The sequence below is a fragment of the Chelon labrosus genome (assembly GCF_963514085.1).
Source record: "Chelon labrosus genome assembly, chromosome: 1".
Classification (NCBI taxonomy): domain Eukaryota; kingdom Metazoa; phylum Chordata; class Actinopteri; order Mugiliformes; family Mugilidae; genus Chelon; species Chelon labrosus.
In genome coordinates, this window is record NC_140337.1 from 32,808,472 (window position 1) to 32,824,665 (window position 16,194).

The 16,194-nt window shown below is 41.0% G+C and overlaps 1 protein-coding gene across 1 annotated transcript in view; it reads left to right on the forward strand.

The window, feature by feature from the left end:
* The window catches only part of LOC311492806 (low affinity immunoglobulin gamma Fc region receptor III-like), a gene marked incomplete at both ends in the record, with an annotated part of 200,110 nt that overhangs the window by 741 nt on the left and 183,175 nt on the right, over positions 1–16,194 (forward strand). Inside the window, one exon of the mRNA XM_084551220.1 lies at positions 7,035–7,298. Coding sequence (XP_084407346.1) covers positions 7,035–7,298 — 264 coding nt within the window. The remainder of the gene's footprint in view (positions 1–7,034; positions 7,299–16,194) is intronic.

Here is a 16,194-nt window from a genome sequence, read left to right on the forward strand (position 1 = left end):
TGATACTCAACATGTCAAAATGTAATAGAGTGGTGCAAAATACATACATACAACTGCAACATTACACTGATCCAAAAATTTTTATTGAACATATCCTTTTTTTCAGCAACAAAAGAAACAAAGCCATGGCCTAATAGGCTTCTAGTGTGTACATTCCTCAGTGATGGCATGAAAAGAAAAAAAAAAAAAAACTCTTTCTTTACCTCCAATCATTACAATATTGTACTGTGCCTCTTCAAATCTGGTTGACAAACTGGCGAGATAAAACTCAGCCCTGCTGAACACTGGCATCTTAACATCTTACAAAACAGGCCTTGAAGAAGGTGGATGGATCATCACCGAGAATGACAGGAAGCCCCCTGATGACAAGGCATCTGACTTCGGTCACATCTGAAACCTGGTGGATTGAGGGAGCAGAGAGAACATCACACACTTAAAATAGGGTCCATATGTTAACCTGAACACTGTGTGCACACAAATAATCAATAATACACTGCACAGCCATTTTCATACAAGATCCTACCTGTTAAATCACACACAGTGTTCTTGACATTATGCATACAAGTAGTTATTTGCAGTTTAATAGTTTACTAGCAAAACCTGGCAAAAATTAGTTTGCTAACAGTGTAAAGCTTCTTTAAAGAACTATTTGAAATTGGCTTTCCGAATTAACACAATTATTTAGCTAACATTAGCTAAATAACAAAACATTGAACAGGCATGACAGCTAAGAGTGGGACAAACAGCCAACCATCAAAAAAATAAATCAAGAATTTAAAGCTACTTAGTTAACTAATAATGTGAGCTAGTGAGCACCAACATACCAGGATATTTGCAGGTCTGTGGCTAGCTGCTTCACCGTCTCAGCTCAACTTTAGCCATCTGGAAGCAGTGCCAGTGAACACATAGCTAACGTTAACTAAGAAAGTGGGGCAGAGTTAGCTGATTAGCTATCTTCCAACTTACCGTTTTGTGGCTGAAGTCTGGTCATTCATCGAAGGCTTCAAAAGTGGGTCGAACAACTTGCTTGCTAGAAGTTCACTAGTCAAAAATTTCAGTACAGCTGAATTATTTCTTTGTTCTGTTCTGTGTCTCTGTTCTGTCTCAAAAAGTTGAGAGCTCATCAGTGCCACTGTGTCAAAACTGGTATAAACTAGATTTTTGGCGGGTGCATGACATCAATGTGTTGCTATTAGTAACATGTAAACTTAATGATATTGAGTTATTTGAGCTCAAACACATAATTACAATAAGATAGGCTATTAAAAAGTACAGTTTACTCAGAATTCATAATTAATGTAAAGAAATGACACATGTTTAAGTAATACAAACGTAGTTTGTTTGAGTAGAAATACTGATTGGACTTAAAAACACAATTACAAAAAGAAAGGACATGAAAAAGTTCAGCTTAATCAGAATTAACAAGTAATGTCAATAAATTAGACACATTTAAAGGAACAGTATGTAAGATTGTGGCCAAAACTTGTACTGCAATCACTTTCAAAATACTGTAGAACGGTGTATCCCCTCCGACCTCCCCCCTGACTCCAGGTTGCCAGGTTACCGAGGTAACGTTAGGCTACTCAATACCTCTCAATTGACCTTTGGCTAAGCCCCGCCCCCCTTAGTTACTGTTGCTACGTCCGACATTCTCTTCTGGGCTGTAGTTTTCTGGTTATCTATAAGGCTCTGGTATCAATATCAAGGAGCAACACTGTTCATGCAAAGCTGGGTACGTCTCTATTCACTTCTATAATCGTTATTACGAAGCAAACGGACTAACGTTACGCACGTATAACGTTGTATTTCTTCAGCGTGTGCTAGCGTAGCAACAACTATGCAACTTAAGCTGTAACGGTGATGTTTTGGTTAGCTCCACGGGGTTTTGCGCGCACATCATTGGGCTTATCCATACCCTGGATGCTGTATATATACCGACAGTATAGCCTGCCAAGACCGAAAATATGAGACACCTGCGTTAAAGTCAATGGAGCGCTGTGGAAAAAGTGTCGGACCCCTGTGGGAGCTCTCTTGGCTGTGATTGGTCAATCTACATTCTAGGGCGGGGCTTAGCCAAAGGTCAATTATGTTTCACATTGCCATAATCGACGTGCTAATGTTGTTTTCCTCGGCGTTTCAGCATAATGACAGAGAAACGGGCTCATAATGCATTGCTAATATTAGCAATGACGACTCGTCGTTTTTATTTCCCAAACAATTCCTTACCTTTTCAATTCGATGACCCACCTCCTCTGTATGCGCTAACTTAACGTTACTTTGCACGAACATGCATAACTTTGTTCGACTGTCGTGAATATTTTAAATGTCCAATTACATTATGTACAAGTAAGTTAGCCAGGAGAAAATTAGCAACGTTGCCGTCTGTCTTCAAATTCTTCTCCGTTTTCAGCCGTCTCCATCTTTCAAAGGCATTTCCTATACAAATCCTTGTTTTATTTCGGACTTTGTCACGACGTAGTTCGGATTCATAACGAGGTCTTAGGTTTAGTAACGTTATACATGTTTTATCCGACACGTTCGTAGCTGCAGCTGTGGTAACTAGAGCAGAGCTGGCAACCCGGATGACGAAACTCTACTGACTTGGTGATTAGTAGATAGGTGGAGGGTGGTGCCTCAGGCCAAAACACAACATGACAACATCAACATCAGTTGTGGGCTGCAACTTTCACTTTTAAATGACAACATCCTGGCCGGACCACTGTTGTCAGTGATATAAGTATTTTGAAATGAACATGATTTCTTCATGTCTAGTGACATATCAGGGCCATTTTATGATTAATTGAAATACATTTCTTACATACTGTTCCTTTAAGTAATATGAACTCAATCCCTTTGAGTTCAATCAAAATCTGGGTTTACAGTGTAGTCAGAAATCGGCCTGACGATAGTGAAGTGAACTTTCAAGAGGTTTTTACTGCGTGTGCGATGACGCTCGCCATGGTGCGGGCCGATGCTGCACACGAAGCACCAGAACTGTGTGCATTATCCTGATCAGATTAGGGGTGCACCGATCCGATATTGGGATCGGATATCGGCCCCGATATTGACAAAATAGCTAGATCGGGGATCGGAAAAATTAACAGATCCACGGGCCGATCCATTTTTTTTTTTTTTTTTTTTTTTTTCCCTTCCGTCACAGCAGATCCTACGTCATTCGTTAGCAGCACGTGTGTCGCATGCTGGAACGAGCTGGAGATCCTGTGTAGTAGTCCAGTAGGTGGCGGTATATGTCGTGAAGATATGATCCGCCATTAAACAGAAGAATAAGAAGAAGAACGAGCTGGAGCATTTAAGCAACATGGAGCGAGCCAAAGAGTCAGCTGTGTGGAGATATTTCACGCTTGCCACGCCAACTAGTTCGACGGCTGTTTGACCAACTTTTTATTAGTTCATTCTCAGGTTCAGCTGCTGTTTTATTTTGAATTCCTGCAGGACTTACATCTTTACATGTTTACAATGTTTGGTGACTTGTTTGATTACTATTGTATGTTTGACCAATACACTGTTTTGTTTCTACTACTACATTTTATTTATTTAAATTTATTTTAAGAAGTTTGATTACATTCTATTTTCGATTTGGATGCACAATTGTTCTTTAAATAAATAAGTATTCAATACATTACATCTATGTTATTTTGTCTTAGTTAGGAAAGTAATGTTTAGTTAGGAGCCTTTAGTGCCTTTAGTTTGTTCTACATGGTGGAAGGAAGGTATAAGGTGGAAGGTATGCAGTTTATTATTAATTCAACAATGGTATCGGATCGGTATCGGGTATCGACAGATATACAAAGCCCAGGCATCGGTATCGGTATCGGGACTGAAAAAGTCGGATCGGTGCATCTCTAGATCAGATGTTCCTCTTTCAGTTTCACTGGAGGACCTGAAGGCTGAGCAACAAGCTGATCCCCTTTCTGACGGCTTTGTTTGAGCAGGTGCTGCCGGCAGGAGTAGTGAAAGATAGCTCTCGAGGCTATTTCGTTCACGATGAGGTTCTCGTGAGAAAGTGGGTTCCATATGGTGACAGGGGGGTGCGGTCAGAATTTTCCCGGTGGATTTTAGACTCCTGGCAGGACTGAGGAGCAGCTTCAGTGACAGACTGCTTCACCCTCCATGTGTGAAGATGCAGAAGGTCTTTCCTTCCTGCTGCTCTTAGGCTCCATGGTGAGCACTCCTAATATGTGCAATATTACCAGTCTGTGCAATATATCTATCATCTATCTCTGTCATTTCTGCATGCTGTTGCAAACTGCAATTTCTCCATTGTGGGACAAATAAAGGTTTTGTTATTCTTATTGTTTATTCATTTTATTAACTCAGCCGTCTTCCCTCCTCTGTTGGAGCAACTTAAGCAAGAAGACAGGATTGCTGGAAGTCAAAATCAGAAACAAAACAAATATTATCTTATCACGATCGGCCATGTTTGTTGTTTATGTTCAACTTCGTTCTCCTGGAATGCTTTGAGGTTGAATCTAGTTCACTCCATAAATCTGACATCTCAGCTTTCTGGAATGCAGCAGAGTAGATTTACTGGAAGTTGAAGTAGTTATCTTCTGGTTTTGTTCTTCTTTCACAGCTTTGATACAGCTTTTTTTTTTTTTTTTTTCAGATTAAAGTAGCAACAGTAACTCCAACATTAAAAAGATGTTTCCTGGTTCATGTCAATCAGTCAGCAGTCATGTGCTGCTGCTGCTGCTGCTGCTGCTGCTGCTGCTGCTGCTCCACCTCCATGATGTCCTGTCTCTCAGTATATGTGGCAGCAGGTTGCTGGGTCCAACCTTGGACAGTCCTCAGGTCCTGCAGATGTAACCTCTGTGTCCCCTCAGAAGGCTGCTAATGTCTCTGAGACACTCTGATGGACATGATGTTGGAAAGCAAACATCTCCCTCTACTGGTCACATGGAGACACTGCAGGGATGGTGTCAGGTCAGACTGTTGTTCACATTAGTTGATTGAAAACACTCAAGTGAGGCCTCATTGTTCACAAAGACTGAAGCAGTAAAGTGACCTTAGAGAAAAGATCAAGAGAAGATCTCAGTCCAGCTCTAATCATGTTCAAACTATGCTCATACATACATTTGATAGATTATTCCATCATGGACTTTTCATGTTTAGCTCCTTTTATTCCTTCATTAGTTGAAGAGTTTTCTAGGAGACAGAAAGGCTCTGTGGTGTTTGGAGTCTGATTTGTTTGAACGTAGATTTACTTCAAGTTCTTTATCTGTGACTGAGTTTGAACCAATAGAAGAAAGAAGCCAGTCAGAGGAAGAGGGCGGGCTTTACTTGGTGTCACTGAGAAAAGATGAAAAAAGGTCAGACGAGTGAGAAGGACAATGAAGGAAACGTCTCTACAGCGTCTGCTCTGTAAGTCCACAATCTTTGACTGTTGATAACTGATGAAGGAGACATGAAAACTAGTCAGGATCAAGTCAGCATGAGGACGAGCTGCAGGTCTAAAGAGGAACTGGAATCATTTAAAGAGGAAACTGGTCAGAAAGGAACAGGTCAGCTTCAGTCAGTGATTCTATCAGTGGAACTGTCAAGTCAACACACACCTGTCTTTATGCTCTGAGCTACAAGTGGTGTGTTTGTTGAATATTCCTGCAGCACAGTCACTGTTCATAGTCAGGAGAACCATGAGGAAGCTTCAACTTCTGCTTTTAGATTCAAACTAGAGCGTTAAACTTCAAGACACAACATCAGAACAGAGTCAGTTCACTTCCATCAGAGTTCCAGCTGCAGCAGTAGAGCTGTGAACTGAACTGATAGATGGGTTCATCTGGAAATAACCAACATCTACCAAGAGACAGAATATTACAGCCACCACTCACTACAGCCTGAATAATAAATAGAAAGGATAATTATGACCTCTATGATGAAAATGTAAAAGTTGAGAATATGGCAAAGCTGTTGTTTCTTATAAAATGATCAAAGCTTGTGTGAAATAGTCCCACCTGTCTTCACCTACAGTGACTCTGAACTAACTCCAAATCCTTGGAGGATTATTCTGACATATTTTAGATTTCATGCTACTACTACCAGAGTCACAAAGACGAATTAACGTGATCTCAGTATTGAAAGCTATCGCTCAGGTGAGGTCTACAAAATATTTTCCAGCGTTAGATACACCATGAAATACAGTGAAGACAGTTATCAACAAGTGGAGAAGATATGGACACAACATGGACATTCCTCCAACATTGATGAAAACACATCTAAGGCTAAAGTTTGTAAAAGCTTTCATCCACTTCCCCAAAACCAAGTAGGAAGTGTTTTATCAGAACAAGACTGAACCTTGTTCTGTTGAGGGTGGACCCAGCGTTATTCTCTGTTTCTGATTTTAATAATGTTTCTCTAAAGTGTGTTGCATTAGTTTTCAGTGTAACAGAAATCACTTTTAAAATAAAGCCACAAACGTATTATATAAAAGAATAAAAACTTTGTCCCGTCATTAAAACCTTCTGTTCTAACAGAGATGTCTTTGATCCACTGTGTTCTTTCATGGTGGAAATATCAGATTATGGAAGAACCACTGTTGTGTTCTAACGTTTCATTTATTACTTCAAGCTATTTAGAGAGAACTGAAGCAGAAGTCAAAGCCTCCTCTGTCTCTGTCCTTCACATGGACACACAGCTGCTCTGTCTGAGTCTTTAACAGATGAAGACTTTCAGAATCCCAGCAGTTGACATAAAGTCTGTCTGGAGTTAGTGTTGAATGATTCTTTAACATCACTGAGTCCTCAGCAGTGGATCCACCAGAGATCTTAGAGGAACCAGAGATGAATGAAACTCTTCTTGATGATTTAGTTGAACTCAAACTAACCTGAGTGTCATTTCTCTTTAGTTCTGAGCTCTCTGCTGTTCAGCACAACAAACCAAGGTTAGTCAACGTCTTCATTCACTTTAAACCTGTTCAATCCTCATCATTATTACTCAGTAGAGTCAAAGCTTTCAGTCAACATCTCTCAGAGAAAAGACATTAAATGAATCATATTGTTTCATCTGAACCCTCCCAGCTCGTCTGACTGTGAGTCCCAGCAGCTCTCAGGTCTTTAGAGGAGACTCTGTGTCTCTGAGCTGTGAGGAGGACGACAGCTCTGCTGGATGGACTCTGAGGAGAAACACCACCACAGGACAGAGGACTCAGTGTGGAGCTGACTGGGGAGAACCAGCTGGTTCTTCTTGTATCATCACCTACACCCTCACTAGGGACAGTGGAGTTTACTGGTGTGAGTCCAGAGAGGGAGCAACTAGTAACAGCATCAACCTCACTGTCTCTGGTAAGCTCAGACTGTGGAGTTAGTATTGATGACGCTTCCATATGCACCGTAATCTCTGGTAATAAATAAAGACATTGGTAAAAGAGGATTCATGTAACTTAATCACACACAGCTCCTCATACAACAACATGACCACATCAATAATCAACCACATGCTGAGCAGAGGCGATTGCTCTAAGACTACAGGGGAAGCTCAGCCTCCCCTAAAATATCACTGGCAATTTCGTCAAATACTACGAATTTACGTTACTACTCAAACTAAAATGTGCTAGAACATGATCGACTTCATGGCTACTTCTTATAATAACACAATCGTTAATAATTTTTAGCCGTTCGTCTATCGTGATTTTTTTTTCTCATATCACGGTCCGTTTAAAAACCCATTGAGGCTCGGCTTCAATGGGTTTTCAATGGGGCTTCAGAATGGGCCGATCTCAGGGCAAAAAAGCTCGACATTTATTGGACAAACGCTCCAAAATCGTCACTTCCAGGGAAGCTGGGCGTCTCAGGGAGTGAATGGGCAGTGGGATGTACCAGGACGCCGAGCTTCTGTATGATGATTGGATGAACTGTTAACGTGGCTGGAACACGTGGTGATTGACAGCGCTTTAAGACTATACTTCTGCATCGAAGGATTTTAGGTCAGTCCCATGCGGATATTTGGCGAGTGAAGTTACAGTAATACCATAGGGTATACTAAGCTACTGCTAATTATCTGTTACGATTTATCGCACTATTTCCATCCGTCAAAATAGAATCGTGAATATATAGCGTATTTGCAATTGTAGGGGGTAAACTAGCCAGCCAGCTAACTAGCTGCGCCCACTGTAGTTTAAAAGTTGATAGCTTAAAAGCTGAGTCTACTTGTTGAGCACAAGTAGGCCAAATGCATCAATTCAGGTGGTGAATGAAAGAACCAGTCATCAATATAATCTGATCTGATTTTAGCTTAAAACACTACTTATGCTTGTTTATTCATAAATATTTTTATTTTTTTGCTTGTGCGCTTCATGCACTGACATTAAGAGTGTACTCCCAGAATTTGGTGCTACGCCCTTGGACCTGTCTACTGGTGGTTACATTGTCTATGTATGCTATCACAGAGGAGGTGTAGGCCTCAATGTCTGGTTGTTCAAAGAGCTCCCACACAGTGTCCTCAAAACAGTCTTACAAAGACAAAGTAGCCTCCTCAGTCCAACACCACACTGTCCTGTATTGTGGTTTTGATCTGCAGATGAGGGCTGAGAAGCTGGTGTTAAGAACAGGGATAGATGGTCTGAATGTCCAAGGTGTGGGGAGGGTCAGGCTTGCTGGTGTAGACTTGGTCAAGTGTTCTGCCTTTCCTTGGATTGATGTCTACATTTTTATAAAATCTGAGATGTACCGTCTTCAGACTGGTGTGACTGAAGTGACCAGCTACAATAAAGAAGACATCAGGGTGTTTGTCTTGTTGTCTGCTGATGCTAATATATAGCCTGTTTATTGCTAAGTTAGCATTAGCTCTCTGGTGAACAACAGTGACAAACACAGCGGTGGTTTCCCTGTTCAGATGGAAAGGCCTGCACACTGAAATTCTAGGTCTGGACAACAGTGTCTGTACATCAGCTGTTGCTGATGTAGGCACACACCCCCTCCTCTTTTCCTACCGGAGTCTGATGCACAGTTGAGTCTGGGATGTTTTCATGCAGACAGGTCTCTGTTATCACTCTTATGCAGCTGTCCATCTGGTGGTTGACAATCCGTAATTTGGTTTCGTCCATTTTATTAACCAGGAAGCGGGCGTTGGTGGGAAAAACACTGGAGGAGTGAGGAGCCGCGGCCAGCTTGGCTCAGATGCCGGATTTTCGATGTCGTTCCGTTTCGGTTTGTCTTTGTCGACATATTATATTGGGAATGAATCGAACCCTTCCAGAGTCCAGTCGGTCCATTTTCATTTGTTATGAGTTCGTCTCTAGAAACAGCTGTCATGGAAACAACATGGACTGTCAACAGCTTTCATTCATTCATATCTAAGTCTCAGAATATAAACATCTGATGTATCTGACCAACTAAAGCTTCGACTGATTTAAATGAAGATCAACCAGAGTCCAGCTGCTGTTGATGGACTTTAATGCAGGTCAGTGTGTGTTGGACTCAGTGTCACATTGTGATGAACTGATGTGTAGTTAGTGTTTAACTCTGAGCTCTGGTCCACACCCAGTAGTTGTTAGTAGGATCCATCCATCACTGGTTTGTTGTGAGGATGGAATTAGACTTTGTGAAACCATGAGAGAATAAAGAGACAGACTGATGAGAACAGAGATCCTCTGCTGGGAGTTTTCAGCCTCTCAAACTGTCTCTTGATCCAATTATTAATGTAGAACTTTAGAACTCTGCATGTAAAACCACAGCAGCAACTTCCTCCTGCTGACTGCACTGAACTGTAGTCTGATCAGATGGTGTGATAGTGGCACTTCTCAGTATAGTGTGGTCTCCTTTGGCTGCTCTTAGTGTGTACATTGTGTGAGTTTTGTGTCTTGTTGTGAGATGTGTCAGCTTCTACAAATAGCAGCAAACTGTTTGTGGTCGTCCACTTCTCTGTTTCTCAAACATTTCCACCAGAGGTGTTAAGAAGAGAAAAAAACTGTAAAAAGCTGCTGCTGTAAATATGCTGACAGTAATGATGCAGTTTAATAAAGAAAGAGGAACAAATGAACACAATAAGAGTTTAGAGCTAAGAATTTGTTGGTGATTAGACTCTGATGATGAGAATCAACTTCTCAGAGCAATGTCCCAAATGGAGGAAGGAGTCTAGACGTCAGTGGTGGAGCAGAGTTAATAGATCTCTGGAAAGATCTCAGATGAATCTGAAGGAAAGAGTTTGGTTCCTGAATCTTGCTGGTCTCTGTTTCTAGTCCCAGTAATATTGACCAATCATGTTTGAGCAGGCTTTGGTTCCATGCAGGTAAACAGATGATACCTGATGTGTTCCCAGACACCAGATCACTGGTGGAAACTACAGCTGAGACTCTCTGGACATCCAGAAGGATGAGGTGGTGATGGAGAGGATTCAAACATATTTAATGAACAGAGAGACAGAAAGATCATTGGACAGTTTAGAGATGATGAGACTGATTTTAACAGCGTGAGACAAAGAAGATAGAGAAGCAGGAACAGCACACATTCAATAAAGTCTCAACACCAGGAACACATCATCCTGACTGAACACAGAAGGTTCATTAATGGAACTCTTGTGTGTTTTATTTTCCAGACAGTGATCCAGCTGCAAAGAACGTCACTTATGGACAAATAGCCACCAGACCAAAAAGGACCAGAGGTACAGCTGCTCTTTACTTTCAACTGTGGACACAGCTTCTAAGCTAAGCTAAGCTAAGCTAAGCTAAGTTAAGTTAAGTTAAGCTAAGCTAAGCATGTCCTGATATGAAATATAATGATCTAATCTTTACCACAATGAAAGAGAACAAAAAATCATCACTTTTTGTGAAAGTGATGATTCATTCATTTAAAGAGATCAAAGTGGAATGATGTCAGGATGTTCAAATCTATTTGAGTCTCATCTTGACGTGATGTCTAATGATACAACTCTGTTATCAATCTCCTTATCATTAAATATACTGTATCTGTCTTGTTTTATCATTACATTTACATCTAATTTATAAATTATAATTTGAAACATAGAGAGACAGACAACCATTCACACTCACACTATGGCCTGTGTTAGCCCTGAGATAGACTGGAGACCTGTCCAGGGTGGACCCCACCTCTAGACCAATGATAGCTGGGATAGGCGAGATCGCCAGAAAAATAAATACTCAAGTAAAGTACAGATACCTGAAAAATCTACTTAAGTAGTAAGTAGATTCACGAAGTATTTGTACTTTGTTACTTCCCACCTTTGGAATATTATGAGTTTCTTTGTAGAGTAGGAAGGTACAACGAGATGAAGTACTGTATTTCTAAGAGCTGAACAGTGTAATACCACTGAAGGACACTAGGGGTCGCCTCTAATAGACTCATTAAAAATAATAAAACCAATATAAAGTGTTTTTTTCTACAAGTCAGGGGCTCACAGAGAGTTACAGCAGGTCTGGGGTGTCCTTGTCTTGATTGTTGTGTAACTTCTGGCTCCAAAAATACCAAACTTGAGTCTTCTAACTAGAGATGCACCGATCCGACTTTTTCAGTCCCGATACCGATACCGATGCCTGGGCTTTGTATATCTGTCGATACCCGATACCGATCCGATACCATTGTTGAATTAATAATAAACTGCATACCTTCCACCTTATACCTTCCTTCCACCATGTAGAACAAACTAAAGGCACTAAAGGCTCCTAACTAAACATTACTTTCCTAACTAAGACAAAATAACATAGATGTAATGTATTGAATACTTATTTATTTAAAGAACAATTGTGCATCCAAATCGAAAATAGAATGTAATCAAACTTCTTAAAATAAATTTAAATAAATAAAATGTAGTAGTAGAAACAAAACAGTGTATTGGTCAAACATACAATAGTAATCAAACAAGTTACCAAACATTGTAAACATGTAAAGATGTAAGTCCTGCAGGAATTCAAAATAAAACAGCAGCTGAACCTGAGAATGAACTAATAAAAAGTTGGTCAAACAGCCGTCGAACTAGTTGGCGTGGCAAGCGTGAAATATCTCCACACAGCTGACTCTTTGGCTCGCTCCATGTTGCTTAAATGCTCCAGCTCGTTCTTCTTCTTATTCTTCTGTTTAATGGCGGATCATATCTTCACGACATATACCGCCACCTACTGGACTACTACACAGGATCTCCAGCTCGTTCCAGCATGCGACACACATGCTGCTAACGAATGACGTAGGATCTGCTGTGACGGAGGGAAAAAAAAAAAAAAAAAAAAAAAAATGGATCGGCCCGTGGATCTGTTAATTTTTCCGATCCCCGATCTAGCTATTTTGTCAATATCGGGGCCGATATCCGATCCCAATATCGGATCGGTGCACCCCTACTTCTAACCCAGTGGTGGACATCACCATGGTGACGCCAGCTTTTATTCACAATCTTTGCTTCAGGCAATACTTTTCATTGAAATATACCTAGATTATTTTTAATCCATTGATGCCTGAATTGATTTACAATCATATAAAATAAAATAATTATTTTAATTATAATTTTAATTATAATTATTAATAATTATTATCCATGATGGGCGTGTGTCTTTCTGTGTGTAGTCTGCATGTTCTCCCTGTGTCTGCGTGGGTTCTCTCCAGGTTCTCCAGCTTCCTCCCACCATCCAAAGTCATGCTGGTTAGGTTCATTGGTGATTCTAAGGGCGTATTCACACCAGGAAGGTCCGTTAGTTCACTTGCTTTGGTCCGGACCAATTTTTTTTTTCTTTTTTTTTTTTTTTAGTGCGGTTCGCTTTCACACTGTGATTAATTGCAACCGGACCAGAATTTATAAACAAAAACACATGTGCTAAGGTCGTTCAGCCATTGGCTGGTAAACGTATAGGCGGGGTAAAGAAGGAAGCCAAATGTCCCACGTAAATAGGCTACAATGGAGACTTTGCGTTTTTTTTCACTTTAACACGGCATTGTTCAGCTGAGCGCTGGAATCCCCTCTCTCTCATTTGTTTACTAAAAATCTTATATACTTCTGCATTTTTATGTGTTTTCTCCAGCATTTGAGATATCTGGACATCTGCCCGGATATCTAGGAGGCAGCGCTCCAGGTTAAGCCACGGCTCATCTCTACCTAACCTACCTGCGTTTGTTTGCTTCACGTGTCTCTCTCTGTTGTGTGTGTCACTGGGCTATCCTACATTTCCCATAATGCGCGAAAACTACGGGAAACTACGGGAGCTCGTCAAATCCAAAAAGGTAGATTTTTGCAACTTGGGTCGGATCGAGGTCGGGCTGCTTTCACACCATAAAGGAACCGCACCAGGGCTCGGTAGGAACCGCTCCGAGACCACCTCCTCAGCTGGGTCTCGTTTGGTCCGCACCAGAGTTCGAGTGATTGTATTCACACCAGTCAAAAAGGTCCGAACCAAGCAAGGAAACGAACTTGAGTTCATTTTAATCGAACTAAACAAGGCAGGTGTGAATACACCCTAAATTGGTGTGAGTGTCTCTCTGTGTTAGCCCTGTGATAGACTGGAGACCTGTCCAGGGTGTACCCCGCTCGATGACAGCTCGATGACAGCCTGGATAGGCTCCAGCAGACCCCTGTGACCCTTAACAGGACTAAACGGGTATAGAAGATGATTGAATGAATGAATATTATCCATAATTATTAGTTTTTCTTTCAAGCTGGTGCTAAATTAAGTGGAGATTGTTAATTTGTCTATAGTACATAGTATGGATATAAGTTACGATGCAAATCACCAACAAAACGTTATGCTACGTATTCGTTAGCTTCCATTATCTTGATGTAATCCCCACTCCCACGAGCCAGCTCTGAGAGCTGATGCTTGGTAGTGATACAGAAGAGCTGATTCCCATCAGTGAGAGCTGACTCCCCAATATTGTTTTTCTTTCACTTGTTCGCCTCTGCTTGCGTGAGGGCCAATGGCCAATCACATGTGACGACTTAAGATCATACCATTATGTGAAAACAGAGAGGGGGACGGATGCTGTGGCTGAGTAAGACAGCAGACAGCAGTGAACAGGACAGATATGGAGAGAAGAGCTGAGACATCTGATTTTTTCATTAATTCATTCATTCATTCATCGTTGGTACACGCTTATTCCTGCTAAGGGTCGCGGCGGTCTGCTGGAGCCTATCCCAGCTGTCCATCTGATTTTTATTAATGTCAATATGAACTGAGGACATTTATACTGTTTGTTACTGAGCTTGGTTCTGCTTTGTTTCTTCTTGTGTGGATTTGATTGGAGTGTTTTGTTCATTTGTTTGAACAATTAAAGTTTTATTGAAATGTGCTTTTGTAACAGAATAACTGCACAAAATGAGAAAAACTATTAGGCTTCTCATAAAAAACATTGAAGACCAAAGGGATCATCAACACACAAACCATATGTATTTGCTGAAGATCAACCAGAGACCAGCTGCTGTTGATGGACTTTAATGCAGGTCAGTGTGTGTTGTGTAATGGCAAAATTTTAGTTTTTAGTTTTCGTTCCATTATAAAGCCACTTCCTTCAGTGTTCGCAGCAGGCGGTTTCTGACTCGTATCCAACCCAAAGAAGAAATAATTCACTGGAACACGATTGTGGTGCGTTCTTGAATTTAATCCAACATAAAGGGTCCGTAGTACAAGTTGCATTCATTCTATAAGGCTTGGACACGGTAAAAAGCTGTTTTCATCCAAAACTGCTCACACTGTCTGAGTAATCAAAAGCGCACACCTGAATAATCAAAAGCGCACACCTGTATAATCACTAAGAACAGCAGCGTACGTCACCAGGCATCAGACTTCTACAAAAAATCATATTAAACGATAAACTATCATAATCAAATTAGATCTTAATTCAAATGTTAATTGATATTATGCAAACTTCTGAAAACAACATTTTCACTTGATTTGGCTCTTACATTTCCGGCCCCTAATTGGAAGGCAAGCAGACTGACAATTACTTAAACAATAAATAGAGCCAAATATATGTTTCAATGTTAACTATTAACTAAAATTGTCAATTTCGTGTAAACAAGTACCGTTAGTAAATGCAAACAGAAATACTATCACTGTCTTTATCATAAATATTAATGTTCAGGTGTCTGTCTCACAAATAAGACACAGCTTGTCAACAGGTCTTTCTAGAATGTTAGTTTTTGTCTTGATCAACACACGCCGTACAAGTCCTTTAGAATGAGGAATGACCTGAACAACTCTCCCCAACACCCACGAGCCCCGTGGTGCTGAATAGTCCATCACCATGACAACATCTCCAGTCGTCAGGTTCTTCTTGATCCGAGTCCATTTTTGACGTTGTTGGAGCAGAGGCAAATATTCACGCACCCATCGCTTCCAGAACAAGTCAGCAAGGTATTGTACCTGCTTCCATCTTCTGCGTGGATATGAATCCTCCTTGTTAAATAATCCCGGTGGCAGGATGGGCTGTTTCTTCATCAAAAGCAAGTGGTTAGGAGTCAATGCTTCAAGGTCTGAGAGATCATCTGTTGATGTGGTCAGTGGTCTGTCATTTAAAATCGACTCCACTTCACAAAGAACTGTCTGTAAACATTCGTCATTGACTGCTTGCTCCTTCAGCACAGACTTCAGGATCTTACGAACAGATCTTATCTGTCGTTCCCAAACTCCTCCAAAGTGAGATCCTGCAGGTGGATTAAAGATCCACTGGATTCCCTTTTGCATAAGAGCATCTTCAATTCTTGATTGGTTCCACTGCTCAATGGCTTCACGCAATTCACGCTCAGCACCAACAAAGTTTTTTCCATTGTCTGAACGTATGATGGACACTTGTCCTCTTCTGCATATGAAGCGACGTATTGCATTCAGGCAGGAGTCAGTGTCCAGTGTATGTGAAACTTCTATGTGCACTGCTCGAGTAGTAAGGCAGGTAAACAGTACACCATACCTTTTAACAGTGCAACGGCCTTGCTTAACATCAACTGGCCCAAAGTAGTCAATGCCGACATTTGTAAAAGGTGGTTTGTCAGGTAAGAGTCTGTCTTCAGGCAGATCTGCCATTTTCTGCTCTTGTGCTTTGCCGCTGACTTTTCTGCAGGTTACACATCTTGACAGAAACTTTCTCACCATTGAGTTTGCTGAGGGAATCCAATATTTCTGACGCAGTTGTGAAAGCATATGGTTCCTCCCACAGTGTCCAATCTTTTCATGAATATCTTGCAAAATCAATGTTGTGACATGTGAGTTCTTTGGGATTATGGCTGGGTGCTTTGCATACTCTGGCATTG